The sequence below is a fragment of the Rhincodon typus genome, chromosome 6 (genome assembly GCF_021869965.1).
Source record: "Rhincodon typus isolate 14 chromosome 6, sRhiTyp1.1, whole genome shotgun sequence".
NCBI classification, from domain to species: domain Eukaryota; kingdom Metazoa; phylum Chordata; class Chondrichthyes; order Orectolobiformes; family Rhincodontidae; genus Rhincodon; species Rhincodon typus.
In genome coordinates, this window is record NC_063337.1 from 106,865,010 (window position 1) to 106,880,897 (window position 15,888).

Consider the following 15,888-nt stretch of genomic DNA (forward strand, 5'->3'; position numbering starts at 1 on the left):
GGAGCCTATTCAAAGAGCTAAAAGATGAAAAGACTGTATACTCTGTCTCTTAGAAATTCAATTTTTAATGTAGTTTAGGTAACTCCATCAGTTCAACTGTTCTGAACAAATATTCTCCTTATATCATTAAGCTAGATACCAGGATTAGGACAAAAATGTCCTAACTGTTCCTTTGATGGTACCACGGCAGATTGGGCACTTCCTCAGGGATGGGGCACAGTCTGTACAAACAACCAAATGACCACACATTATAAACACAACTGAGACCTCCTTGTCCATACACACTTTACAAGTTCGTTCTTCCTGCAACCTTCGCAATTGTTCTTCCATGGTCAAGCCTAAAGAAAACAGAAGTTTCATTAGTGCCACTGAGTTCGTTGCCTAAAATGTTAAAATATTTAACAATCACACTGGCTCGGTGGTTAGTACTGCTATGTCACAGCACCAAGGACCTAAGTTCAATTCCAGCCTTGGGTGACTGTGGAGTTTGCCTGTCTACCCTGTATCTGCATGAGTTTCCACCAGGTGCTCCCGTTTCCTCCCACAGTCCAAAGATGTGCAAGTTACATGGATTGGCCATGCTAAGTTACCCACAGTATTCAGGGATGTGCAGGTTAGGTGTGTCAGCCATGGAAAAATGCAGGGATAGGGTAGTGTGATGGGTCTGGGTGGGATGTTCTTCGGTGGGTTGGCGTGGACTTGTTGGGCCGAATGGCCTGTTTCCATGCTGCGGGGATTGTCATAATCCTAGTATTTACTTTGTGAAGTAATTAGTTTATCCAGCCACATGGAATAGAATTTCAAAAGCATTTGATGAACTTCTTTCTCAATCTTAAGTAAATCATAGATGTTATAGTCTGATTTTTATTTTGTTCATCATAGGATGTAGGTGCTGCTGACCAGGCCAGCACTTAACCACACTCCCTAAAGGCCCTCGAGATGGTGGTGCCAAACTGTCTTCATGAAATGGTGCACTCTTAGGATGTAGATATCCACAGTGTGGTCTGGAAGAATTCCAGGATGTTAACACAGCAACAATGAAGGCATACTGATATAGTTCTAATTCAGGATGCAGTACAGCTTGGAGGAAAATTTGCAGGTGGTGATGTTCCAATGCAACAGCTAACCTTGTACTTTTAGGTGACAGAGTGCATCTTGTACATGGTGCACACAGATGCCACCATGCATCAGTGGTGAAAGGAGAGAATCTCGAAAGTGGTGGATGTAGTGCCAGTCAAGTGGGATTCTTCATAGTAATAAAGCTTAGAGTGTCGTTGGAGCTGCACTATCCAGGCAGGTCAACAGCATTTCATCACTTTCCTCAATGTACCTTGTATTTAGTTGAAAGGCATTGGGAAGACAGAAGACAAATTATTCTGTTGAATTCATAGCCTTTTACTTGTTTTGTAGTTACAATATTTATATAGCCAGTCCAGTTCAGTTAGCAGTCAATGGTAAATCCCAGCATGGTAATAGTGGGGGATTTTGCAATGGAAGCGCCATTGAATGTCAAGGGGCAATGGTTAAGATTCCCTTTTGTGGGAGATGTTAATTGCTTGGCACTTGTGTGGCATGAGTGTTACTTGCCATTTATACGAGCCCAAGCCTGGATGTTGTCTAGGTGTTGCTGCATATGGACACAGACTACTTCAATATTTGAAAGTTGCAAACAGCCTTAAACCATTATTCAATCAGCAGTAAACATCAAGGTAATTGATGAAACAACTGAAGATAATTGGGCCTAGAACACTAACTCCTGCAGTGATGTCCTAGGGCTGAGATGATTGACGTTTCTGCAACCACAACCATCTTCCTTTGTGTTAGGCAGGATTCTAACAAGTAGCATATTTTCATACTCTATTCCATTGAGTCTAGTCTTGCTAGGGATTCTTGATGCCAACTTGGTTAGATGCTGCTTTGCTGTCAAGGTCAATCATTCTCACCTCATCTCTGGAGTTCAGCATTAGTGTCCATGTTTGGGCAAAGACTAATTTGTCCGAGTGGCCCTTGCAGAACCAAAACTTAGTGCCAGTGAGCATTATTACTTTGCATGTCCTACTTCACAGCATCATAATTACACCTCCCAACATCTTACTGATTGTTGAAAGTAGACTGATATGTGTTGACCAGTTACCACCCTATCTCACCAAACTTTGGGTAAATACCAAACTTGTAAACATACTGAAATAGCTAGTCCTCAGTACTATTACCAGAATGATGTTAGTGTCTATAGCCTGTGCAATATTCAGTGCCTTCAGCCATTTCTCAATAACACAGAATCAAATTGGTTGGGAGTACTATCTGTGATGCTAAGAATCTCAGGGGGCCAAGGTGGATCATTTAGTTGACACTACTGGCTAAAGACTGATGCAAATACTTCAGGCTTGTCTTCACTCGGGCTAGGCTCACTCATCACTAAGGATGGGAAAATTTATGGAGCCCTCAGTTAGTTGTTTAATTATCCCTCATCAGAACTATGATCTGATCCATTGGTTAGGGAATGACAGCCCTATCTACTGCTGTTTAGCATGTAAGTAGTTGTGTTGTTACTTCACCAGGTTGACACCTCAGCTTCAGGTATCCCTGATCTGTCAGAGTCACAGAGGTCTACAGCACAGAAAAAGACTCCTGGGCCCACTGAATCTGCATCAAAAACAACCAATTAACAATTCTAATCACATTTTTCAGTGCTTAGCCCATAGCCTTGTGTGCCTTGCTGCTCCCAGTATGTCCTCCTTCACTCTTCATTGAAGATTATTTAATATCTATTTTTGCTTATAAATTCTGTTCGTTTATAATTAATGCAAAAGTATAGTTGTATCTAACATGAAGGTGGTGGTGTAGAAGGAAAAAAAAAACTTACCCATCAGATCTGATGATGTTGAATAAGGCAAATTCTTTTTAACTGAAATGTAAAACAGATTAGAGATTTATATATACAGTACAGAACAGGAACAAATCTGTCTGTACAGACTAGAGACAGATAAACATATTTATGATGCAGAAGTATCCCTAAATCTTCTGTTCGAAAGTGAAAGGGCTTGAAAAGGGAAATTAATCCTGTTTCAGAGTGGGTCACTTACAAAAAGTGAATGCATTATTTTCAAAAATGAGTGATAAGGGGGACTTTAAAAGTTTAGAAACGCAGCACGAGTTGGGGAGAACAGCACAGCCAACTGAAGGCTCTGCAACAAAGTGCGTGAGGAAGAATTGGGGTGTTAAAAGTATTCACTGCAGAAACTAATGAATCTACAGCATAGTCAACATTTTCTGCTTCTATTTTAAGATATAAAGCATTCACATTATTTTGTTTTTGCAATAGTTAAATTTTAGCCAAATCAAAATCAACTAAAAAAGGAAAGAGGGAGGTAGTATTTAGCCAGGCATAAACTTCACTTTTTCAAAAATAAAAAAATCCACTTATTAGGATACTAGCATCAGTTATGCCAGCAAACATTTTGCCAACAATAACCCTACACAGTCAGCATCTCATTGTGATTAAAAACTATAACCACGAAAAATATATATAACACTGCACATTAGAGGCAAAAAGTCAATTACATTTTAATTCAGAGCAACAGCAGAACATTGCACAGAATTACAGACATAACTAATGTCCCAGGGGTTGGTGGGGGGGCAGGGGGGGCACATTTAATTACTTACCATATAACTTCTCATGCAATTCCGGTTCATTAACCAAAAGAGCACCTCTAAATGCCTCAGCTGCTGCATTTCCTTTGCGAATTATTGTATCAAGCAGCTCTCTGGCTTGTTCATTTGTCTGATGTTTTTGTTTAATCATTTCACTTTCCGTTTTATTAATTAAACTTCGTGTTTCTAGATCGTCAAGTAAGGGTGCTACATTTGTCAAATTCTGACTCAAAGCAGCACAATTTTTCTTCAGCAGCATTACATCATCTGAAAAAGGGGAAAGGAAAAATCAAGAAGTTTTTAAAATCTTGAAATTAACAGCTTTCTTATATTGGGTTCTAGAAAACAGCACTGTAACAAATGCACAGAAAATATTAGGTTAACTAATACAGATACTGTGTCCCCTGATATGATTCAAGGCCAGCACACAAAAAAAAAGTCATCCACATGGTAGAATCGTAAAGAGAACCCTCTCCCAACTCTAATTGTTAGAACGAACCAACGTAACCAGACACTCATGTTCTGAACACAGAATTTTCACCAGTTTGAACCTCAACTAAGGGGTAAAGACTATATTATGAATGTCAAAGCTAAGATCAAAATCTACCTTTGTCCTTATCCATAGACAGCTTTCTATAGGTTGCTGACAAGCAAGCAAAAGCAGCAAGTGATAATGGTTTTCATCCAAGTTAAATTGACATGAGCTAAACTGTTTTCTACCACTGCCTCATGCAAAAAAACAAATCAGCTAATTCAGCATGACTGACAACCAAATCTGGAACCGTTCCCTGTCTGCATTATTCAGCCACTTCCCTGGCAAGATGGTTGGATGATTTTATCATTAAAATTCTCTGTCCAAATTAAACCTCTTTTGAAGCAACAAAGTTAAGATACTTTTGAGTACAACTGAAAACCAAATTGATGGATTTTGGTGTAATTTCAAACAATTATATTCTCTCAAATGTTTTGAAATCTTAAATTAACAGCTTTCTTGTATTGTGCAATACATTCTGCCACAAATCAACAACTTGTACATAGTTAAAAGTATTTATTCAAAAATGCACAAATTAAAGCTGGATATATGGGTCATATGTTCTTAAGGCACATAGCAACCAAAGTTCAAAAATTCATCTGGAAAAAAAAAAAAAGTGTTCACCAACTGAACTACATTATCAAGTCATTCATATTTTAGGTACAGGTGATTTATTATAAAGACAGAAGTCACATGACACAAGGATGTAGTCCAACAGGTTTGAAATTACAAGTTTTCTGAGCGCTACTCCTTTGTCAGGAGAAGGCTTCGTCATTTCACCTGATGAAGGATCAGCGCTCCAAAAACTTGTGATTTCAAATAAACCCATTGGACTATAACCTGGTGTCGCGTGATTTCCGACTTTGTCCACCCCAGTTCAACGCTGGCACCTCCACATAATTATATAAAGTAGTCTATAATTTTTTAGAAGTATGAAAAACTATAATTTTGGATTCAAATGATGCAGCTGTCTGAAGTAAGTGATATAATTAATCCACCAGTGAAAGGGCAAATACAATTAAAATATACCTTCAGCTGCTTCTTCCAATCTTCTTTCTTTGTCTTCCCGTCTTTCTTCATCTTCGGCATTCAGCAAGTCGGTGACAAGTTCAATAACAGATTTGTAATTCTCTCCACTCGTAAGGATTTTTCGTTGAACGGTCTGCATCACGAGTCTTCGATCAAAACCCATTTCCATAGCACCCTTAACCACTGGCGTATTCATCATAATTGCATCTTCTGATCGATTTTCCCCAGCTCCAAAATGAACAACTATGAAAATTAAACACAGTAAAGTACTTTTTTTAGACAAGAAATAAAGAAACTCCAAAAAGCATCCTAAATAAATTAGAATTTAAAGACTTTCAAAACAATGCAACTCAGCACAAGACATTTAGGAAAGCATACACCGTACTTGGAAGGAGTATAGTATAAAGTTCATCAGATTGTTACCAGGGCTCAAAGGATCAGATTACATAGGCAGGTGGGGCCAATGAGAAGCAAACAACATGCTCAGGTATTAAACACATACCATCTATTTGTCTTTACCAAGGAAGAAAATTTGCCAACTTCATAGTGAAGGAGTAATTAAGACATTGAATGGGCTAAAATCTGATAGGAATTAATTGAAAAGCTGGCTGTACTTGAAGTTGAAATCACCAGGCCAGATGTATCTCAGGATCCTGAAAGGCAGCAACAGCAAAAACTTGCAAAGGCACCATAATCATCCAAACCTACTTAGATACAGGGGTAGCAACAAAGGATGGAAAGTTGAAAATGTTACCCGTTATTCAAACAGTGCAGGGATGAATTCAACAACAACAGGCTAGCTAGTTTAATTTCAGTAGTGGAAAGTTATCAGAAATAATCCAGAACCAAGTTAGCAGGCACTCCAACAAATATGGACTATTTAGGTCAATGGGGAGGTGATGGCCTAACAATACTATTGCCAGACTGTTAATCCACAGACCAGATAATGTTCTGGGGACCCAAGTTCATATCCCACCATAGCAGGTGGTGAAATCTGAATTCAGTAAGTATCTGGAATTAAGGGTCTAACAAATGACCATGAATCCACTTGATTGTTAGGAAAAACCCATCTGGTTCACTAATGTCCTTTAGGGAAGGAAACTGCCATCCTTACCTGGTCTGGACTACATGTGACTCCAGACCAATAGCAATAGGTTGACTCTGAACTGCCCTCTGGATAATTAGGGATAGGCAATAAACGCTGGCCTAGCCAGCAACACCCCCATCCCATGAATGAAAAAAAGGCTTGAATGAAGACAGCAAATTTCAAATGCAGAGGATATAGAAATTGAGGAAGGTATTGTGAACTTAAGATGGATAAAAAGAGACAAAATGGACACCGACACACTGGTGGCATTTGGCAGATGAATTATGACAGATGTATGCAGATATATTTTGGCAAGAAGGAGGAGGAGTGCAAATATAAAATAGAGGATAAAATTTTAAAAGGGAATGCAGGAGCAGAAGTCTGGAGAGTACATGTCCACAAATCGTTGGAGGCTGTAATGCAACTTAGCAGGTTAGAGAGGATGCCCAAAAAATCCATAAGAATCTAGAACTAAGGGACTACAAGGGTGCAAACAGAATGAAGGAGGTGGTCTTAGATAAGCTGATGGGAGTTTGGCTAGAAATGCATGAAATCACAAGTCTAGACAGAGTAGATAGACAGAAACTGTACTCTTTGGCAGACAGGTTTAAAAAAAAAAATCAAACTACACCAGTTTAAAGCGAAGAAAAGAACCAAAAGTAACAAGGGATGTTTTTTTTAAAAACATAGCCCGCTATCAGGATCTGAAATTCACTAACTGAGTATGTGCTGGTGCAGAAGGAATGGTTTCCAATCCATGAAGCACTGTACCAGAACAGGGGGGGGGGGGGGGTCGACAGAGAGGGAAAGAGACAGAGAGAGATAGATAGAAATAGCTTTTCCATTGAGATGGTCTTCATTCAAGCCATGCCAAGACCAGTGTCCTGGCGAAACTTACAAGTACGGCTGGTTAATTGAAGGAAAGTTTAGATACTCTAAAAGAAAAGAGAGAAGACAGATGTAGACTAATGAGGTGGTGAAAAATAACTAGTGAGACAGGAAGGGCCAGAAAACATGTGCAGAACAGTGCAGAAATTACAACCAGAGAGTAAGAATAGTTAAAAGTCAAAGCTTAATGATCTTTATCTGAATGCACATAGCACTTGTATCAAGATAGAGGAGCCACGACACAAATCAAAATAACTGAACATGAATTTGATAATTATTAAAGGAAGTATGGTCATAGGGTGACCAGGACTTGGAATTTGAATATGCAAGGTTGGTTGACAACCTGGAGGAATAGGAAAACGGATGAGGTGGCTTTGTTAATAGATGTGGTAACATAGTAGTGGCGAGTAGTGATTTAAGAGCAACAGATCATGAAGTGGAATCAGTTTGGGTGAAAATAAGGAATCACAAAGTAAGAAGTCATGGGTGGGAGGCATCTAGAAGATTCCGAACAGTTACTTCACTGTGGGATAATAGCATTTTTAAAAGATGGGAAATGATGGAGTCTTGCAAGAAAAACAATACAATTATTATGGATGATATTAATCTGCACATTAACTGGACAAATCCGATTGAGCAAGGGTGATAAGGCAAATTTATACAATGCAGAGATTGCTTCTTTCAGCAGTATGTTGCATAATTTAACTGGGAACAGGTTACTTTGGATCTAAAAACCAAAAGAACTGCGGATGCTGTATATCAGGAACAAAAACAAAGTTGCTGGAAAAGCTCAGCAGGTCTGGCAGCATCTGTGGAGGAGAAAACAGAGTTAACGTTTCGGGTCCGGTGACCCTTCCTCAGAACTGATGGTGGCTGGGAAAACGTCAGTTTATATGCAGAAAATAGGGAGGTGGGTGGGGTAGGGAGTAAACAATAGGATAGAGCCCAAAGAGAGAGAAAGACAGTTGGACAGACAAAGGAGTTGCTAACAATCAAGCTGGGAGGGTGAATAGTTGTTAATGGGGACTGTTAGTGACTAACAACAGTAAGTGTGTAGTGGCAGGCTATGTGGTAACAAGGCCTGGTGTGTGAGGTGGGGGGCTGGGACATGGGAGAGTTTAGGCCCTAAAATTATTGAACTCAATATTGAGTCCGGAAGGCTGTAGGGTCCCCAAGTGGAAAGTGAGGTGTTGTTCCTCCAGCTTGCGCTGGGCTTCACTGGAACACTGTAGCAAGCCGGAGACAGAGATGTTGGCCAGGGAGCAAGGTGGTGCATTGAAGTGGCAGGCAACAGGTAGTTCAGGGTCTTTTTTGCGAGCAGAACGTAGATGTTCTGCGAAGCGGTCACCAAGTCTATGCTTCGTTTCCCCAATGTAGAGGAGACCACATTGTGAGCAGCGAATGCAAGTTTTGGAATACACATCTTCAGTACTATTGCTGGAATGTTGTCAGGGACCATAGCCTTTGCAGTATCCAGTGTCTCCAACCATTTCTTAACATCATGTAGAGCGAATCAAAATGGCTGAAGACTGATATCTGTAATACTGGGGACCACTGGAGGAGGCCGAAATGGATCATCCACTTGGCCCTTCTTGCCGAAGATTGCTGCGAAAGCTTCAGCCTTATCTTTTGCACTGATGTGCTGGGCTCTTCCATTATTGAGGATGGGGAGCCTTCTCCTCCAATGGAGTTGTTTAATCGTCCACCACCATTCATGACTGGATGTGGCAGGACTACAGAGCTTAGATGTGATCTGTCGGTTGTGGGATCACTTAAGCTCTGTGTATCATTTGCTGCTTATGCTGTTTGATATGCAGGTAGCCCTGTTTGTGGCTTCACCAAGCTGACACTTCATCTTCAGGCATGCCCTCCTGCACTCTCCATTGAACCAGGGTTGATCCCCTGGCTTGATGGTAATGGTCGAGTGCGGGATATACCAGGCAATGAGTTTATAGATTGTGCAGGAGTACAATTCTGCTGCAGCTGATGGTCCACAGCGCCTCATGGATCCCAGTCTTGAGTTGCTATATCTAGGAGGTATTAATGAGACAAAATTAATAAGAGATCTCATAGTTAAGGGTTTCTAAGGGTCAGCAATCACAACATGGTTAATTTCAACTCAATTTGGGGGACAGCAACTCAGGTCTCAAGCCAGTGTTCTCAACTTAAATATAAGTAATTATAGAGATCTGAAGAAAGAGTTGCAAAATGTGAGCTGGGAAAATAGACAAAAGGGAAAGTCAGTGGATAAGCAGTGCTAGACACTGAAGTAGATATTTCATAATGCTGAGCAAAAATTTATTCTAGTCAAAAAGGATTCAAAGATGAATGAACTGTGGTTAATCATGGCAGTCAAGGAAAGTATCCAAAGACTAAGGCGTACAAAACAGTGAAAACTAGTGGTAGGCAGCAGTATTGGGATTTTTTTTTTTCAGGCATTAGCAGCAAGTGGATAAAAAGTTGATAAACCATGAAAAAAGTTGAATATAAAATTGGCAAGAGAATAAAATCAAATAGCAAGAGCTTCAATGGGTATATAAAAAGGAAGCAGTTGTAGTAAATGTTGGAGGCAACTTGGGAATGAATAATGGGAAGCAGCAAATAATTTAAACCAATGTTTTGCATCAGTCTTCACAGGGAAGGACACTATATTTCAAGGATAACAATCACGGTGCTAATGGGCAGAAAGAGCTTGTAACAGCCTCGACCATAAGGATCAAAGAATTTTTACAATCTAGTGGGACTAAAGGCAGCCAAATTTTCACAATCTAATGGCCTGCATCCCAGAGTTTTTAATGAAGTGGGGGCATTGGTCGAAATATTCCAGAACTCACTGGAATAGGACAGGGTTCCTGTGGACTGGAAAACTGTTAATGTCACACCCCTGTTCAAGGGAAGGAGACAGAAAACAGGAAACTATTAGCCAGTTAGCTTGTCAAACCTGGTTGGGAAAATGCTAGCATTTAAGGAAGAAATAGCAAGATATTTAGAAAAGCTTAAAGCAACCAGAAAGAGACAGTCAATATGGTTTTATGAAAAGGATATTATGCTTAGCAAATTTGATATAGTTCTGAGGAAAGAAGCAGAGATGTAAAAGAAGACCTGGTGAAAGTAGTATATTTGGATTTTCAGAAGGCATTTTGATAAGGTGCCACATAAAAGGTTATTGCACAACATGGGAGCTCAAGGTATGGGGGAAAAACATATTAGCATGGATTGAGAAATGGTTAATATACAGAAGACAGATTCAGAATTAATGGGCAGTTTTTAAAGGTTGTAAAGAAAGATATACCAGGACTTCAGTTCTTTACTATCTATATTAATGACTGGGTGTGGTGGTGGGGTACTGATGATGCAAAAGAGGTGCAAGAGCACGTTGTGATGAAGACATAAGGAATCTGCAAAAGGATATAGACAGGTTGAGTGTTCGGACAAAATCTTGGCAGATGGAGTTTAATGTAATAAAATATGACCCCATGCAGGAAGAATCAGAAGGCAGACTTATTTAAATGGAGAGACAAAGGGATCTGGTTATTTTTGACACAAAATAAGTTAACATGCAGATGCAAGTAATTAAGGCGGCAAATAGAATTTTGTCCTTTATTGCTAGGGGAATGGAATTTAAAAAACAAAGAAGTCTTGATATAACTGTAGAAGCTGTTGGTGATGCTACACCTGAAATAGTGTGTCCAGTTTTGGTCCCTGTATTTAAAAAATGACATGGTGAAATTGGAGCCAGTTCAAGAACAATTCACTTGGCTGATTCCTGGGATGAATGGGTTGACTCAGAATAGCTAAACAGATTTATTAAGGTTTAGCAGAATGAGGAGTGAAACATAGTTATTGCAGATTCTTATTGAAACATACAAGATGCTGAGGGGGCTTGTCAGGGTAAATCCTGAGAAGGCACTTTCACTAGTTTGGGTATCTCAAAACTAGGGGAGCAGAAAAAGAGGCACTCGTTTAAACTGAGATGTGCAGGAATTTGTTTTCCCAGAGAATAGTGAATGTCTGGAATTCTTTATCCCAGACAGCTGTGGAGGCTGGATCACTGAATGCATTTAAAGAGGAGGTAAATAGATTTTTAAAATACTAGGGCGTTGCGGCCATGCTGTGCAGCCACAAGAGAAGTGAGGCCTGAGACAGATCAGCCACGATCTTGTTGAATGGTGGGGCATGTTTCAGGGGTTGAAAGGGCTATTCTTGCTCCAATTCTTAGAGGTAGATCCGATTGTGAATAATTACCTGAAGCCAAAATATTTCCAAGACCATAAAAGGAAAAACTAGAACAGTGGAATTTAATTATATTTGTCTTGCAGAAATCCATAGCACAGCCTGAAAATTCTGTACATTTCTAGGAAATGAATGGACATTTCATTAACTCAGCCTGGCTCACTTCAAATCCACAGTCTGTTAAAATGTTAAGGATTTTCTGAAAATCACCACTGGTTAGCACCTGAATCACCAATCTAAAAATTTCTTCCCACCATCTCTAATACAGTGAAAGTAATGTATACCATCTTCAAGATGTACTGTAGCAACTCAAGGTTCCTTCAACACACCTTCAAATGTGCAAACTCCGGCAACAAGAAGGACATGGGCAGTAGACAAATTGAAGCACCACCACTTACGCGCAGGGGTAGGCAATGGCCTAGTGGTAGTATCGCTGGACTGTTAAGCCAGAGATTCAGGTTGGAATCCCACCATGGCAGAAGATCGAATTTGAATTCAATAATAATCTAGAATCAACAGTCTAATGATGACCATGAAACCATTACCGATTGTCAGGTATAAACCTATCTGGTCCTCTAATGTCCTATAAAGGAGGGAAATCTGCTATCCTTAACTGGTCTGGCCTACATGCGACTCCAGACCTAAAGCAAAACAATGTGGTTGACTCTCAATTGCTCTCTGGGCAATTAGGGATGGGCAACGAATGCTGGCCATGCCAGTGATACCCAAGTCCCACAAATGCATTCAAAAGCTCCCATCCAAGCCACAGCGTTCCGACTTGGAAATATAAACAGCATTTCTTTGCTACCACTGGATTAAAGTCTTGGATTGCTCTTTGTAACACCACTTTGAATAAACCCACACATCAAAGACTGCAGTGGTTCAAGAAAGCAGCTCCCTCAGATGTTCTGAGATTCATAGCCCTCTAAACAGAAGTTCTTCCTCAGCATATGAGACATTTATTCTGAAACTACGGCCAAAATTCTGGAAGGTTATTCACCTGGGGAAACAGGCTTTCAGTGTCTATTTTGTCAAATCCCTCAATTTTTTTTTTTGTTTTAACAATATCAACTCCTATTCTATTAATCTTCCATTAACACAGACCTAAACTTTCCTCACCAGACAAACCCTTCACAGAATTCAGCCAAAAGCATGTGTATTCATCCTTCAGGAAGGAAACTGAAGCAGTACATAAAACCTATAGGTTTCATCTCACTAATTATGTGTAGTTATTGCAGGCTCTCCTTTCATTTTTAAATCTCATTTGCAATAATCTGCCTTCCTAGCTATTTGCTGGAACTGCACACGAGCTTTATCAGGTTCTTACACGAGGGTACCTAGATCCCTCTAATGTATTATTCATACCAATATAAATCACCCTAATACTACCAGACCTTATCTTGCGCACTGAAATTTCTTAAGTCCTTTTGGAAATCCAAACAAAACAAATGCTTCCATCTGCGCCCTTTATCTACCATGCTTGCTACATCCTTTTAAAAAAACCCCAATAAACATATCAAATTCAATTTTTCTTTCCTATAACCGTGTTAACTCTGCTTGATTATATAATGATTTTCTAGATTTCTGCTGTTACTTCTTTAATAATAGATTCCACTATTTTCCCCCCAATTACAGATGCTAGGTGAACCACCCTATAGTTTCTTGCTTTCTATCTCTACCTTCCTAGAATACAGGAATTAGATTTACAGACCACCACAAACCTTCCAAAAAAGTTGGGAATGTTGGAGCATTACAAGCAGGGTCTGCTATTTCCGCAGTCACGTTTAAATCCTTAGATTAAAAGCCACCACACCTGGGGACTGATGTCCTTTAGTTTGCCTTGTTTTCCCACTGCCTTTGCCCCTGACATTCTGCTATTATTGTAGTACCTTTAGGAATGTTCTAGCATGAAATGAAATAGTGAATAAATATTTCATGTCTTGGACACATTCACAATTACTTCCTCAACTTATCCTCTAATTGAACAATGCTTAATTCAGTTACTCTTCCTTTTCATAGAGTTGTAAAAGGGCCTATTGCTTGAATAACAAAAAAAATTTCTTTTTTATGCAATTTTTTTCATTTCTAAACTGTCCTAATTTTCTAGCTGAGGGCTAATCTTTACTTCTATTTTCAATTTGAATCTATTCTTAAATACCCTAGTGAGCAACTGATGGCTCAGTCTTCAAGAGTTTTTTCAATAAGTGACATACCTATGATGACAGCTATAGTATGTCTGCCACTGTTTACCTTATCTTTTAACCTATACCGACTACAACCAACTTTATCTTCATAGTTTTGTACGTCCCTTCATTTAGGTCGAAGACAGTAGTTTCAGACCCAAATCTCGCTCTCTCTCAAATGAATGCGAAATACTATCATTAAGGTTTGACAGTAGATTTGTAGCTTGTTGGCTCACTGAGCTGGTTCGTTGTCCGCAGACGTTTCATTACCCTACTGGGTAACATCATCAGTGCAGCCTCCAATGAAGCGCTGACGTGTTTTCCCGCTTGGTATTTAAACTCTGGTGTCCATTGAGCTGGATTACCTCACTTCCAGTTTTCCTTCGCAATGGAGCGTATATGGGGTCTAGCTCTGTGTGCTTTGTTGATGGTCTTCTTACTGGAGAAGCAGGCTTCTAGGAATTCCCGTGCTTGTCTCTGCTTCGCCTGTCCCAGGATCCTGGTGTTGTCCCAATCGAATTAGTGGTTCTCCTTATCCACGTGGATGGAGATGAGGGAGTATTAGTCATGTCTTTTTGTTGCCAGTTGATGTTCATGTATTCTTGTGGTTAATTTCCTTCCTGTCTGTCCAATGCAATGTTTGTCACAATCTTTTCAGGGAATCTTGTATATGACATTGGTCCTGTCCATAGTGGGTAGTGGGTCTTTGGTTTGGGTGAGCAGTTAGCATAGGGTCCATGTGGGTTTGTGTGCTACTCTGATGTCCAGTGGTCTTAGGAGTCTGCTGGTCAGTTCAGATGTGTTCTTGACGTAAGGTAGTGTGATGAGTGTGTCGGGGTGTAGTATCTTCCTGGTGTCGTTTGTGTAATAGGCATCTTCTAACCCAGTTTTTCACGTATCCGTTGTCTTTGAATACTTGGAAAAGGTACTCTTCTTTTTGGCATAATTCTGTGCTGCTGCAGTGTGTTGTTGCCTGTTTAAATAATGTTCTCACACAACTTCGTTTGTGTGTTAGGGTGGTTGCTGTTGAAATTCAGTACTGGATCAGTGTGTGTGGCTTTCTTGTATACCTTTGTTAAGAATTCCCCATTGGTCCTGCATTCCACCATGATGTCCAGGAATGGGAACTGTTTGTTCTTTTCCTCTTCTCTGGTGAATCTGATCCTGAGGAGATTGAAATGCCTGCAGAGCAACGAACCAGCTTGGCGAGCCAACCAACCACAAATACCATCATGTTACAATCACGCTTACCTAAAGAATCCTTTATTGCACGTTCATTAATTAATCTTGTCCCATTACACATTACTAAGTCTAATTATTTCCTGGTTGGCTCGACATCTTATTGTTCTAACAAACAGTCCCGGAGAACTAGTTGTTCAGACGACCTTTGGTAATGTGTACATTACAAAGAACGAACAACCATTGACAAGTTTTCCAGTACAGTAATTGTAACAGTTTGTTGTTAGTTTCCTCTCAAACAAGATCATACAGAAAACCAAGGAAAGAATGAACAGTATAAAAAGATACGCAAGATTCCAAATTAATCAGGTGCATCAAGAACAGCCAAAGAGAGAGCAGGTAATTTCCACAAAGACAAAACTCAGTCTTCTCCATTAAAATTACAAAGTAGTATGGGCTAAAGGAAAGTCAGTCAGCTAGAGATGGTGAATAGGAAAGAACTTAATTGTAATAAGCTTTTTTTTAAAAAATTTCCTGTTTTCCCAAGGTCCACCAAGTTACCTGCGTTCTGAGTTTCCTCCAAAATGTCATCCGAACTGGAATGTGGCTTTAAAGAAAAATGGAAAAAAATTCATAAAGTTGAAAGGGAGATAAACAGATTTTTTTAAAAAAATCATCACTTCAGGCACTACTCTGCAGCAGTTGTAAAGAAATGCTGTTACCTGAAGATCAAATAGATTTGGAAATCTTGTCTGGATCTGGTGTACAAATGTCTGTCCCTTCTCTTGAAGAAGATATTCACATCTGAAGTGAAAACATTGGCAAGTTAAGCCAGATTTGTACAGAATATCAAATATGGAATGAGACAGAAAAGTGGCATGACCATACAATTTCTCCATTAAAATAGATCAAAATAATTCCTAAAAAATTACAAGGAATAGATGTACACATACCTTGTCCCCACAGCAGATATATTTTTGAATCCATATATTTCAAACATTAAATAGGATGTTGAAATTGCTTTCGGGATTTAACTACAGCCCCTTTAATGTAAAAGAAAGTCCTACAGTTTTTCACAGGAGCATTTTAAAAAAATCAAAGGGCTC

General features: G+C 39.5%; 1 protein-coding gene across 1 annotated transcript; it reads right to left on the reverse strand.

Moving 5' to 3' along the window:
- Positions 1–47: 47 nt before the first annotated feature.
- Positions 48–15,604, reverse strand: LOC109939041 (baculoviral IAP repeat-containing protein 2-like). The gene is made up of 6 exons (XM_048597669.1): positions 15,505–15,604; positions 15,344–15,389; positions 5,213–5,455; positions 3,664–3,918; positions 2,864–2,905; positions 48–338 (listed from the first exon to the last, which is right to left on the reverse strand). Exons 3-6 carry the CDS (start codon positions 5,409–5,411, stop codon positions 145–147), a joined length of 690 nt encoding a protein of 229 aa, XP_048453626.1. The 5' UTR covers positions 5,412–5,455; positions 15,344–15,389; positions 15,505–15,604; the 3' UTR covers positions 48–144.
- Between the last annotated feature and the right edge of the window lie 284 nt (positions 15,605–15,888).